General features: G+C 38.8%; 1 protein-coding gene across 1 annotated transcript in view; it reads right to left on the bottom strand.

Moving 5' to 3' along the window:
• Positions 1-522: 522 nt before the first annotated feature.
• notum1b (notum, palmitoleoyl-protein carboxylesterase b) overlaps positions 523-13,179 on the bottom strand; it is a 14,899-nt gene continuing 2,242 nt past the window's right edge. Inside the window, exons 2-11 of the mRNA XM_083557820.1 lie at positions 10,351-10,403; positions 10,155-10,250; positions 8,129-8,189; positions 6,981-7,039; positions 5,774-5,876; positions 3,590-3,781; positions 3,407-3,504; positions 3,163-3,310; positions 2,784-2,831; positions 523-2,668 (exon numbers count right to left, since the gene is read on the bottom strand). Of these exons, the coding sequence (XP_083413946.1) occupies positions 2,353-2,668; positions 2,784-2,831; positions 3,163-3,310; positions 3,407-3,504; positions 3,590-3,781; positions 5,774-5,876; positions 6,981-7,039; positions 8,129-8,189; positions 10,155-10,250; positions 10,351-10,403 (1,174 nt within the window). The 3' untranslated portion in view covers positions 523-2,352. The remainder of the gene's footprint in view (positions 2,669-2,783; positions 2,832-3,162; positions 3,311-3,406; positions 3,505-3,589; positions 3,782-5,773; positions 5,877-6,980; positions 7,040-8,128; positions 8,190-10,154; positions 10,251-10,350; positions 10,404-13,179) is intronic.

The raw sequence follows: 13,179 nt of genomic DNA, 5'->3' as shown, positions 1-13,179 counted from the left end.
TTGAAGTAGTAAAGTGTTTGTTTCCTTAACAGTATCTTCTTCCGGCTTCTACCATTAGGGGTCGCCACAGCGTTTCATCCGTCTCCATACCCCCCTGTCCTCTACATCTGCCTATTTTAACACAACTACCTGCATGTCTTCCTTCACCACATCCATAAACCTACTCCTTGGCCTTTATCTTCTCCTCCTTCCTGGTAGCACCATCCTCAGCATTCTCCTTCCGATATACCCAATGTCCCTCCTCTGCACATGTCCAAACCATAGTTTTCTTAACAGCATCTCTTGATTATTATCTAAATCACATTACCTGTATTTACACAATGTATACACTGCTCTGCTGATAATTGATGGAGTGCATGCCTAAGTTCAGTAAAACCCAGTAAACTGTTAGACTTCAGATATGTAAATGTGTGCATGGCATGAAAGCAAAATACCCTCACCTTTCGGTAAAAAAGTATCGACACACCCATGCAGGACTTCCATTGTTTGTCATTAAAAAAAACGTGGAAACCGGTAAACATATTTTGCCATGAGTATAATGTATCTTAAAGATTTATTACAAAGACATGCGATCAAAACAGCCAAGAAAAAAAGTGAAAAGGTATGTACACGTTACAAAGAATCTCTTCTCTGTCTCAGTTACTCATAAATATGATTCACAAAATAAAATAAATAGATAACTTCATCAGTGTTACTTAAGCTTATCTTCTCTTTAGGAACGTTACAAAATATGACGGAGTTTAAAGGCTGATTCTTTGTTCTTTGAGAATAACGTGTGTTTCTCTAAAATGAAAAATAATAATAAAAAAAAATGCCCATGAGCTTGTGTTGGGTAAACAGCGCCTCCTGTGTTCGCAGTCTCTTCCGTCCTCTGGTGGAGTTTACAGTCCGGCACATCCTGAGGAAACTGGGTCATTTCCTTTTACAGTTCAGTGAACCACTGTTGTGAAGTTGTTAAAAAAAAAAGTGCTATTTTAAAATGACTGAAACTAATTTAAATGTTCTTGTAGCACCACAGGGCTTCCTTTTGAACAGTCTGTCTTCTCTGATGCTGCCATGGTCCTGCTGTACAAAGTCAAAGTCAAAATCCAGACATGAGTCAATGTCCAAAAAAGAAAAAAGCCCTGTTCTTGAGCATGACATCATGAGACCCAATGAAAAGACCCCTTGCTGCAGTTTGTTCGAGGCACCAGTAGGGGGTGTTAGAAAAAAAAAAAAAAAAAAAAAGCTTATAGTTACAGTGAAACTACCTCCACATGGCTTTGAAACAGTGAGGTCTGGAGAGCTGGAGGGTTACCCGTCCCGTTATCATTAAACATTTTAGCTATGCAAATATATATTATATATGTCTCAGTGGGGATTTTGCATCCTCGGTTAAAACACAGACTCTGTATATCCTCAGAAAAGAAATACAAAGAGAGGAAAAAGAATAAACATCATTCGCAACCTGATCGCAATTAACCGTAGTGTAGTGTTTGTGTGATTATAACAGATATGAATTTGACTGTACTGAGAAAAGTTGATTCAAACTCACTAGTCAACTAATTATATAGAAACAAATATTTAGACTTTCATTCATTTTCACTAAATTCTAGGTTGTGGTAGACCCAGAATGGCACAAGGTGGGAATACACACTGGATAGGTCTTTTCTGACGAGGGAGGAAACCAGAGAACCCAGATGAAGTCCATCTTCTCCCTGTGCGTAGGTGAACATTTTCACAGATGCACAGGGAGAACAAAAGGAGACACCAGAGTTTAACCTGAACTGAAAATCCAACCAAGGAACCTAGTAAGATTGCTGCACACCCTGCTGTTCCACCATAGCGCTCATATTTATATAATCCATTTCTGAATCTTCACACAGAGTTTTATGTGCAAAGTAGAGACTGATTTTCTGAGATGGTGCTTGGATACCTAAAACCATTAAATATGTTTTTAAATGTGTATTTCTACTCTGTTCTGTTGGAGATTTGGTTCTCACTTTTTTGCTATTTAAATGCAACTTTTGAAGCAATGATTTAAATTTACACGGTTGTGTATTTGAGACATTTTTGACTGAGTCGGCAACTGTCCTTATGAAAGTGAGTTTCTGGTTCTCCTTTTCTCAGCATTGTCTAATTCTTTGTCTGGTAAGCACATGTACACTACAGATGCTTAAGGCTGAAAATGGCATCTTCCTATAAAATCAATCCACATCCTTTTAAAGGGATTGTCAATATCTTTCATTTACAACTGACTCTTTTGGCCATTTTGCCCTTTTGCTGCTTAACTCATACACTGGTAATGTAGTGTGTGTAGGGTGTGTGTGTGTGAGTGTGTGTGTGTTTCCCTTCAGCTTCATTGTATGTGGCTTAGTTGCCATTATTGAGCATGCCCAGTAGCGTGCTAGCCTCCATGCCCTGCTGCTGTGCCATTCGCTGCACATCAAAGCCCATATGAGTGAGGAACTGGATGACGCTCATTTCCTGTCCGGTCATCTGATCTCGGATTGTAGGGCATGTCGGGTTGCAGTGAGGCCACGGGCAGCTGTCGATCAGATGCAGTGGGCATGCACGAGGAGGAGATCGCTGACTGCTGTTGTTGCGAAGGCTGTTCTGGAGGCTGCGGTCCCAGCACTGCAGAGCACGAGGTAGAGACGTGCCCTTCACATGCACGTCCATCCAGTAACTACAGACAGAGCGATGCATACAGATAGTCAAAGAAGGGGCTGCAGGCTGACTGAAGAATAAAATTATCATCCGAATTGGTCGGGGACGACAAAAAAATAAATAACAGTACTCACTTTCTCGTGATAATCTCGTGTGATAAACAGGCAGGTGCGAACATGGCCCTGTTGACGACAAACAAAACACTCTTTAGAGTTGATCATTTATGCAGGATCAATATATCCACACCATAAATTCTTTTTTTAAATTTGCTCATTTGTAAATGAGCATGAGATTATTTGTGGCTTGACATTAATACCACAGCTATGTTTCTGCTAATATCACTGTAGTCATGCTGCTTTATTTACTCCCAGCAAGTTATATGTATATAGGATGCAATGTGTATAGGACAAGTAAAAAGCCCCCCACCACACACACACACACACACCTTCTCATCTCCGCCAATTTGTCTTTTAGTATCATATGGTTTCCACCACTCATTTTGTTTTTACTTACGGGACATCTTTGAGAGTGTTTCTGAGCTCGATGCCCAGGTTCTGTATATAACGCCACTGGCCTTGCTGCACCGGCTGCCCTGTAAGGTGAATGTTATCAACAGTCAGTTGAGCCTCATCGAACAACCACTGCACCACAAACACCGGACCTGAGAGAACATGAGACAGAGAAAGGATTGAGTTTAGGATTTCTATCTTTGCCTTTTTGAACATAAAAGCACTAGAGGGCAGCAGTTCTCATGTACTTTTCAGGGTAGGGTAGACTTTATATCCGAAGAAGCAGTTCCATTCTTCTCCTATGTGAGCCAGTCTGCATCGCTCAGGTACAACACTGCCCCAGTACCTACAGTACAGAAAACAACAGGAGAAATTCAATCTTCTGTACAGTGGTTTGTTTTCCACTTTTCCCCTCTCCACCATCACCTTACCTGATGCCCCTTTTGATTGCCTCGGTTGGAGCACAACCCAGGGTGTCCACACAATCTGTGCAGCGGTACTGCTTGTTGTCCAGAAACCATCCTGAGTCGGCCAGCCCTCGCACCTGAACCGAGCCGTGCCCCAGACTCTTTAGGAGTTCAGCCACAGGGTCTACATTCAGCAGAACACCTGTACCTCCAGCACTGATCAACACATACACACCGTTATAGATTAGTGACATTTTAAACATACATTTTGTTTCGTTATTTCCTATAAGAGAATATTTAAAATATGTCAACACTTTGCAATAGTTTATTTATTTAGTTTTTTTTAGTTTTTTTTTAAAAACACATATTTGGCTTTTTTTCCATCCTAAAAGTATTCAGCTAAAAATGGTATTAATTATCTCTTTCTCTAAATGTCTTATTTGTTCTCCCTCTATGTGATTACTGATCATGAGAATGTACAAGGATTTTCAAAAACAACCTACTACCTTGAAGAAATAACTAAACATTGTAGCTTAGCAACTACCAAACACCAGTAGTTCTGACAAGCCTTCAGGGCATTTAACTGTTCTAAAAGTTTTGAGGTGAAAAGTCATCTCTTCATTACTTCCTAAGCACGAGCAGAAGGAAAGTGATTAAGGCTGTCAAAAGTGACCTGTAATCTTGAGTGCAATTATGAGAGTAAATTACACAGATGGGTTTTTTTTCTAATTATTTATGGTCATAGGTTATTTTATATCTATCTTTATGGATAACCACTTAAATAAAACTGTTCACTTTTTGCCTTTAATCAATAGCCTTTTTTTTTTTTTCATTGCCATGTGATTCTTATTGTGTGGACAGAGGTTTGGGCCAGTTGTTGTGATTTGGGTGTTCAGAACTGGCATTTATACAACAATTCAAACCTAAGAACAGATTTGAGAAATGATGCATGACCAGATCTGCATCTGATTCGTTAAACTGTCGTGTAACATCAAAATGAGTAGTGAATTGAAGACAAATGTTGAATGAGTTTCAGCTGCATCGAAACAAACAAATTCACCAGTTTATCCTCATATACAGTATGTTTAATTTATATGCAATGTAGGCTATTTTACACAGATGTGAGCTCTCATCATCAATTATCCAATCATGTGGCAGCAGAGTAGTGTATAATTCAATTCAATTCATTTTTATTTGTATAGCGCTTTTAACAATGAACATTGTCTCAAAGCAGCTTTACACAGATAATGTGGTGATTAAATGTAAATATGTTCTTTGTAAGTATGTTTGTCTCTGATGAGCAACTGTATACAATTCTGTAAATACAGGTCATGTGATTTAGATAATCCTCATGTCAACTATTAAAACAGTATTTTGTTATATTCTGTCTAGTTCATACTTGCATGTTCTGTGATGCTTTCCTGCTTATTACCTAAAAAGTAGTTATATAGGTTACAACTCCAGTAACCTAAATAGAACTGCCAGTCTATCCACTGGACTCTAATCAGGTTTAGTAACAATACTGCCAATCACTGGATGCTATTTTAATACCATTATGTGTAGAGACTGTGTAGCACAATGTGTGGACTGAAAACCAGCCCTTCTGGCACCAACAACCATAGCAAGGGCCAAATCGCTAGGGTTCAAAAATTTTCCCATTCTTATGTCTCATGTGAACCTTAACTGAACCTCTGACCTGCATGATCTTATCCATTGCATGTTTGTCATGTGATCAAATGATTGCAGGAACATTACGTTGTACGCAGTTGTTCCTAATAAAATATAGAGATTGTATTCAGAACGGTATAAAAGTGTACCATGTTTTGTTCCTTGCACATCTTCATAATAAAACCATACTTCCATCCTCAGATCTACTGTGGAGCATTTTTCAGGTGTGTAAAATAGTACCCTTTGATCATGCACATACTCCTGAATGAATGTTGAAAAAGATATTGACCTTGAAACGTGTGTACACTTCGGATTTGACCACACAGAACTTCGATGAAACCAATTTATCTGTCCTACTTCAACAATTCAGTCTACATTTTTCCTTTCTAAAGGCTTCCAAAACACTTGAAGCAATGTGTATTTTTATGGTTTGGTGCAGGTGTGCTGAGGTGTGAGGGTATAAAACTGTTGACCACCTGGAAAATTGGTTGGGGGAAAAAACAGTAAACATGAAAACACCCAGACACATAGTGTACTGACCTGCTCCCAGCTAGCAGCAGGACTTTTGCATTATCCAGGCCTTTTGTTAGGAGCTCCTTCACAACTTCCTCTATGATCAGGGATCCCATGAATGCATAGTCGTCTAAATGCACAAACATAAGATGCGTTAAACACAGACAGCTCTGCTGTCATGCATGTATAAAGGAATTGAATGGGTTTGCTATGGTATATTGCTTATTTTCTGCCCATTCAATTCATATAAAACAGATGCAACGATAGTTGGGGCCAAGATAGCACCACACCAACTTTTTGAACAGAACATTAGCTCCAGAACTGCATTCTATTATTTAAGCACGTGAGCACTTTCCTCACCACTAGTCCAAATAACTGTAACTTAACTATTGCCCGACACTCCAGTTTAAACGGTTCTGCTGCATGCCTAGATAAGCTACAGCTCGTCCAGAGTGCTGCCAGAGTGCTTACCAGATCCAGGAAGTTCGATCACATTGCTCCAAACTCATCTGACCTACACTGGAAATTCTGTATCGATTTCAAATTGCTATTCCTGTCATCAATCCTTACATGGCCCAGCACTTTACTCTCTATCCGATTTTCTCTCACATGACTTCGGCTTGCAATTCAAGAATTAAAAATATATAACTTAACAGATGGTTAGGAGTTTATTTACAGAGCACCATTTTTAGAGAATCAAATCTGAGAGCCTCTAATTCACTTATCATTCAAAACTCATAACTTATAACCAGCAGTTGTACCATCTAATCTTGTTTTTGAAAAAAATATATGTATCTATTTTCTTTTTTTTTCATATGAGGAGCAAAACATTTCTTTCTGAAGCAGCCATTTTTAACTGAAAGGTGCTGTATAAATAGATTTGATTCAATCCAGATTCTTCTGCAGATTCTGTTATGGTCTTTCATTTGTTAGTTGTTTTCCACATGAAAAAGAAAATGCCATTTCCATCCTGAAAACTGAATTTTTTTTAATGAATTATTTACTATTTCAGAGATGATACAATATGTCCTAGTGACCCACACGTGTGAATAAAAGAAAAAACATATAAGGCAGCATAAAACTGTTAGTTCCGTCAGCCAGCTGGTGTTTTCACCACTACGATATTAACATGGAATTGAAAGTAAAGTCAAATTGTATCCTTATCGATAATGTTTTATAATCTTTTGCACTTTGCGGATTAGTAGAGTCACGTGTTAATGAACAAATCACTCACTTTCGTCTGTCTTTGGTGAGGCTCCACTCCACACATCACTAGAGCAGTAAGGAATGAATCTGCAATACACAAAATACAGCACAGGACAGTCAGACACACCAGGCTAGTTTACATGCACAGCAATCATTAATTATGATTCATGAATTGAAAACAATAGAAAATAAATCTAAAAATGTAAATTATGTTTCTGTTTGTGAAAACTGCTTTCTGTGAGTATAACTTATAGGTTACATTTTGAGAGACTTCCAGTAGAGCGAAATAGGATATAAACCTAGGTACCTGTGTAACTATCAGATGCATCAGAACACTAAAAAATACAGCACGAATACAAAAATAAAAGTGCGTACATATGTTCTGTAACTTAAAACGTTTCTAATACCCTCTAAATGCTGGAGCCATCAAATATGCAGTGCATTTCTAATGAATTAATCATTTAACCATTAGAGTAAGAGCACATTTATTTGTGTTAAAGGTGTTTTACAGTTAGCATGGCCTACTGCTTAGCTAATTTAGCTTATGATGGTAATACTAGAATTTAATATGCCAGACCAAAAAACCCACAAAAATCAGAACAACAAAGGCACTCTTGGCTCACTTGTTCTCATATGCCAGAATAAGTGTTATTTTGTGTATTTAAAACAAGCACAGGTGGCATCATGATATCACGAGTCCTTGCTAATGGACCGGCATTGCTAACCTGGGACAAAGATTTTTGTAAATAAGAAGGAATGAAGGAAGGGTTAAGGAGTAAACAAAAATGTACCTTCAAGGCAATACTGTAAAACTTGACAATGCATAATATTTACCTCATTCACAAGATGCAATAAGTTGCAGGTCATATTCATGAATTAGCATAGAAATTGTTTGTGTGCACATTTCCACACATACACTTTAGTAAATCAGGGCCATGATTAATTATTTAATTATACATATAACTGAACCTACAGACCTTAGGTGGTCTATTCTACATTAAAGCACGATGTATGGGTGTGTATGTGTGTGTTTGGCTCTGTATTTGTTTAAACACACATCTTGTGTGATGGTAGTAGCTGCGGTTAAGAGAAAGGCAGCATTAATGAGAGCTCTCATTCACAGGGACTGGAAAGGCTTGAGGGTGTGTATTGAGAGTCTTGGTCTAGGGTACTTACACCATGTTTGCATTCCACCAATGTGGATTTTCCTCTGGCTGAGGAGACAGAATCCCTGTACCTAAAACATATACAGAATATATCATCATTAATGCCTTGAAATGCAAAGTTGTGCTTTTGAACATCAACTGTATTTCATTTCACTCATCTGCTCAGACGCTGATCCAAAAAATAAATTGTACTACCCAAAAACACCCGAAATGCCCTCTTTGACCACAAACTAGAATAAATATATCAAGAGGAAAAACATTCAATAAAATGAACTGCTTCATGTTGCAGTGCTCAGTTTCAAATTCTGAGATCAATGTCACCGCTTAACCAAACTGAGCACCAACAGGAAGGCTTCATGTAACTCTGTGGGCATGTGAGAGAAAGAGAGAGAGAGAGAGAGAGAGAGAGAGAGAGAGAGAGAGAGAGAGAGAGAGAGAGAGAGAGAGAGAGAGAGAGAGAGAGAGAGAGAGAGAGAGAGAGAGAGAGAGAGAGAGAGAGAGAGAGAGAGAGAGAGAGAGAGAGAGAGAGAGAGAGAGAGAGAGAGAGAGAGAGAGAGAGAGAGAGAGAGAGAGAGAGAGAGAGAGAGAAAGTGTGTGTGTGTGTGTGTGTGTGTGTGTATTTTATTCGAAAAGAACCAGATAAAACGGATGTGTTTGAAGTCTTAGATTATTTGGTTAAAACGGAAAAAAATACGTTACGTAAGAGAACAGAACAGTGAATCAAAGCAAAGATGCTTTTAGCTCAACACATGGTGTGTTACTCAACCTGATTAAAGAGTCCAACACTTATTTAGTCTAAAGCGTTTTACAAACAATTTGTGAGCATAACAGGAGAAACAGTTTCTATGTATGCATTATTTGCTCAATCTGTGTTTCTAGACTTATAATAATAATAATAATCATAAAAATCAGCTTTGGACCTGCCTCATCCCTCTTGATGCTACTGATGCTGCATTTGTAACTTATTAGCTACTGTTATTTATAGTTTCATGCTGATACCCTAAAGATCTGCATTTGCCAAAAGGAATTTAAGGCTTTCTTCAGTGGATCCTTTAGTAATTAAGAACTGCTGGTGTTCTCATTGAAACTATGATGAAGCTGCTTTTTCACAATGGGCCAGTTGTCTGAATTTAACTATTTTCTTGGTGGCAAAAGATTAGCCGGATTGAGGGAAGCTGGTTTATGTAGTCAAATCATAAAAAGATTCCATTAAGGAGTTATTATGAAAATGTTAAATTAAACCCAGATCCACTCCTGAGCTTTAATTTATATGTAATATACATTTTTAAAGTCTGAATTGGACTCCTTTCAAAAACAAATCTCTTTAGAGAGAATGTCACACTTCACATAATGTTTCATACATTTTCACATGTGGTGCATGTGTTTTTATCTTTAACGTGAGATTCTTTACAGTTAGGTTTGTTGTTTCATTTTTATAAAAAAAAAAAATGCATACAATTTTACATAATTTTTTTTAGCCACAATTCATTTATTTATTTGACACTTTTTATATGTATATATTTTTTAGTTATCATTTGTTATTGGCATGATTTGTTTAATTAAATTTACATGAGTAATTTTAGGGAAGAACATTGACCCTTCACATATTCTCAGATAATCACATATGAGAACCATTTGAGCATGTATCAAATAAACGTGTTTTATTTAAAGTAAGGGCTTCCTTATACAGTGTCTTGAAAACACAGGGTTGTTCGTTCAAATTCATAGACTGACAAGAGATTAACATAGTGTTGGGCCCTTTTGCAAATCTGTTGCACAAAACTCTTGCCTCACTTCTAAAACGATTTTCTTACTTTTATGAATTTGGCAAAACAATAGAGAACAAATTAATCAAAATATTGGCAAAATTCCATCAACAAGCACTGCAATCGTATTGTTTTATCATGAATAATATGCACAAAGGCACTGCCAGAAATCACATGACCTTATAATCTGAAACAAAATAAGCAGACACAAAAAAGCCACATCCTATCTTTGTGGGAAATGAAGGATAGAAAAGAAGCAGCTGAGCTCACCTGTGCGTGTCTGAGGCCATCTGGTAGAGCTCATCAGCCTCCTCATGGTGTCGTACCTGGTGTCACAGTTCTGTTTGTTGAAGCAGTACCATCCACCTGGAAACCGTTTAAATGTCAATTCGCTGTTTTCAAAAAAGCAAACTAAAGCGCAATAACGTTTTAGTATAAAATGAACGCAGTATTGACAGGTACTCACCTTCCAGGAACAGCAACCATCTTCTGCTTCCCCGTGACTCCTTTATGTAGTACCTGCAACCAAATGAGAAATTAATGAGCAACTGCTTTATATAATAAATTACTCTTCATCTGCCTTTGGTTCTGAAATTCTTATATCTCATTATGGCAGCTGTTTGGAGTCTAAGGCTCTCCAGTGTAACTGAGCTCAGAGTTTGAGTGCAAGCCAAAAATGTGTAAAATCCTAAATTTGGTCATTCTCCAGTTCACAAGGACTTTTTACCCGCAGACAAAAAGCTACCAAATCAATGCTCGGTCACTATATATGAGTGAACAGACACTCATGGCTGGTTAATATGACTTTGATTAACAGTGGAGAGAGTAATGTTGTCCTGCCTACCCAGACTCCCAGCCATGATTAACTGTGGGATCATCAGGATTCAGATTTTCTGTTGGACCACTCTTGATCTTGATTGCATCAATCCACATTAGTGTTAATCTCTTGTGTGAAATTACTCTAGATCTGTATCCTAAAAGATCCATCAAATTCTGAAGTGTATATAGAAACTGGCATTATATGAAAACTGCAAAACCATGCCTTTTTAACGTGGGTCTTTAATCATCAGAACACCTTTGGCAACGCGAGTAAGAGCATCATATCCACCAGGCTAGGTTTGATCTCCAGGCCAACTGATCTCACAGCACCAGCAACCGAGATCAACCCTTTTCTTTTGTGGACGATAGAAATGCATGTTTATTCCAATCAGTTAAAGTGATTAGACCACCTATTTTGGTGACCACACTACATGCTGAATATTATTTCTTCATGTTTCCAGAAACAAAACTTTTATAGAGGGGCCATAATATTTGATTGTTTCCCCACAAGCCTTCCTGAGTCTGGACAGCGCTGCATCTTGCATCATATTACCCTCCAAAAAAGCTCTGTGCTCTAACCTTCGCCTTTGATCAGCAAATTGAAACATTTGGGTTTGATTTTACGCTTAAAGCCCTCACTCTCCCTCGCCACATTTTATTTGGAGCGCTTTTCAAAGCTCTTGGAAAACTATTAATAATTATCGAATTTCTGGACTACGTGTTGTGGCTTCACAACAGCTAATTACGCTCAATTGGCCATCAGATTTCATTCATTTTTTCTTGGAAAAAGAAGAAATTTCAAAAGTCATTGCAGGGCTATGGACCAAAAATTTTGTTGCTGTGATAAACAGATGCTTTGGTTGTTTGAGTGGAGTGAAGAGTAAAGCCTGGGTGCCAGGACACGAATCTACAGGTTATTTTGAGAACAGAAGGTTTGCAAAGGGCTCTCGATGTTGGTGTTGTTGCTGCATTTTGATATGGATTGCAGGCCAACTACTGTTTACTACTGGACTGCGGTAACGTTCATGATGCATCATAGATCAACTCAACACATCTGTGGTTCCATTTCTATTTTCTATTTTAAATTAATATATGTCGCCCAACACTTTTCCAGCAGACTTTGTTCCTCCTTACTGTTTAAAGTAGTCAGACTCCCCACTATCTCCCCACTGTCTAATTGGTAATGGAAATGAGAAGAGGCACATGCTTTTTGTCCACACAAGCACACAACCAACCATATAGCACATCTCTTTCTGTCTCTATTAAAAGCCAAGTCCATGTGTTCTGTGTTAAAGGAGGGGAAAGTCCGCCTCAGTGCCCGACAGCTGCTAAGGAACCACACTTGTTCGCTCACTCAGTGTTCTCTCGCTCTCTTTCGTCCTCCCTTTCAACTGCTTTATCACAGAGATCAAGCAGAAGCGGAAAACCCACCAGAATAAAACCATCAGACACACATTGCGCCAAAGATGAGAGAGTTGCAAATCGTTTCATCTCGGGGATGAGAGAGATGGAGATGGATGGAGGGAGGGAAAGGCGAGGGAGGAGGGTGAGAGAAAGTGACCGTCTGTGTGCAAGGTTCAAACGCTGTGAGCCTACATCCTTAGATATCCTCATGTATACATGCTCTGTCTTTAGGAACACACATACACACACACATTCACACACGTTCACCAGAAAGCCCTCTTTGATCACTGATTATGCTCAGCAGACAGCTGCGAGTGGGTGTGCGAGTGTGTGTTTAAGGAAATGAATGTAGATGTGGACAGAGAAAATGTGTTTGTATTTGTGTATGGGTGTGCGTGTTACACTCTAAGGATGGCAGCCAGATAGCACTGGATCTGGCGTGGCGTGTTTCTTGGCGTGGAATCCCTTTGATGTGTCTCTGGCCTCGCTAAATAAACTGCAGTGCTTTAACATGTAAGGAAGCGGCATGCCTCGTGTTGTAGACCATGTTCTGGATTAGTTTCGACGTATGGGCTAATGACAGAAAACAGAGCTGCTCTCCAAGAAGTGGTGCAATTTACTCATTTACACAAACCTCAAACACTATTAGTTACTCAGTGATACTCAGGAGTCAGGTGCATCCAACTACTGTTCTCCTGTGAGAAATACTGTAGATGAGAATTGTTTAGGACTAAATACAATGACCTAAATGCAGCCAATATGTAAATAGTATAAATAAGCAGTCTGGTATGATGCTTTTGTATGCAAAGCAGATTTCTTTCCAGAGCTGATTACTTCTGAATATATTCACTGAAACAATCTCCTTCCAGACCATGACTGTGCTTGCGAAATGCAAAGTCACACACGGTCAGGCGGCGCCATTACCTGTGGCACGTGCCGCAGACATATACAACCTGTTGCTTCAAACGCATAGCAGGAGCCCACAAACTATTTCTGCAAGGCCACAAATTAACTCTGACGTTTGCCATTCAAACCGCAACCCAGCACTCCTCTCTTGAAGGCCTGCCAGGCG

The sequence above is a fragment of the Silurus aristotelis genome, assembly GCF_946808225.1.
Source record: "Silurus aristotelis genome assembly, chromosome: 13".
NCBI classification, from domain to species: Eukaryota; Metazoa; Chordata; class Actinopteri; order Siluriformes; family Siluridae; genus Silurus; species Silurus aristotelis.
This window is presented reverse-complemented; position numbering and strand designations above follow the sequence as displayed.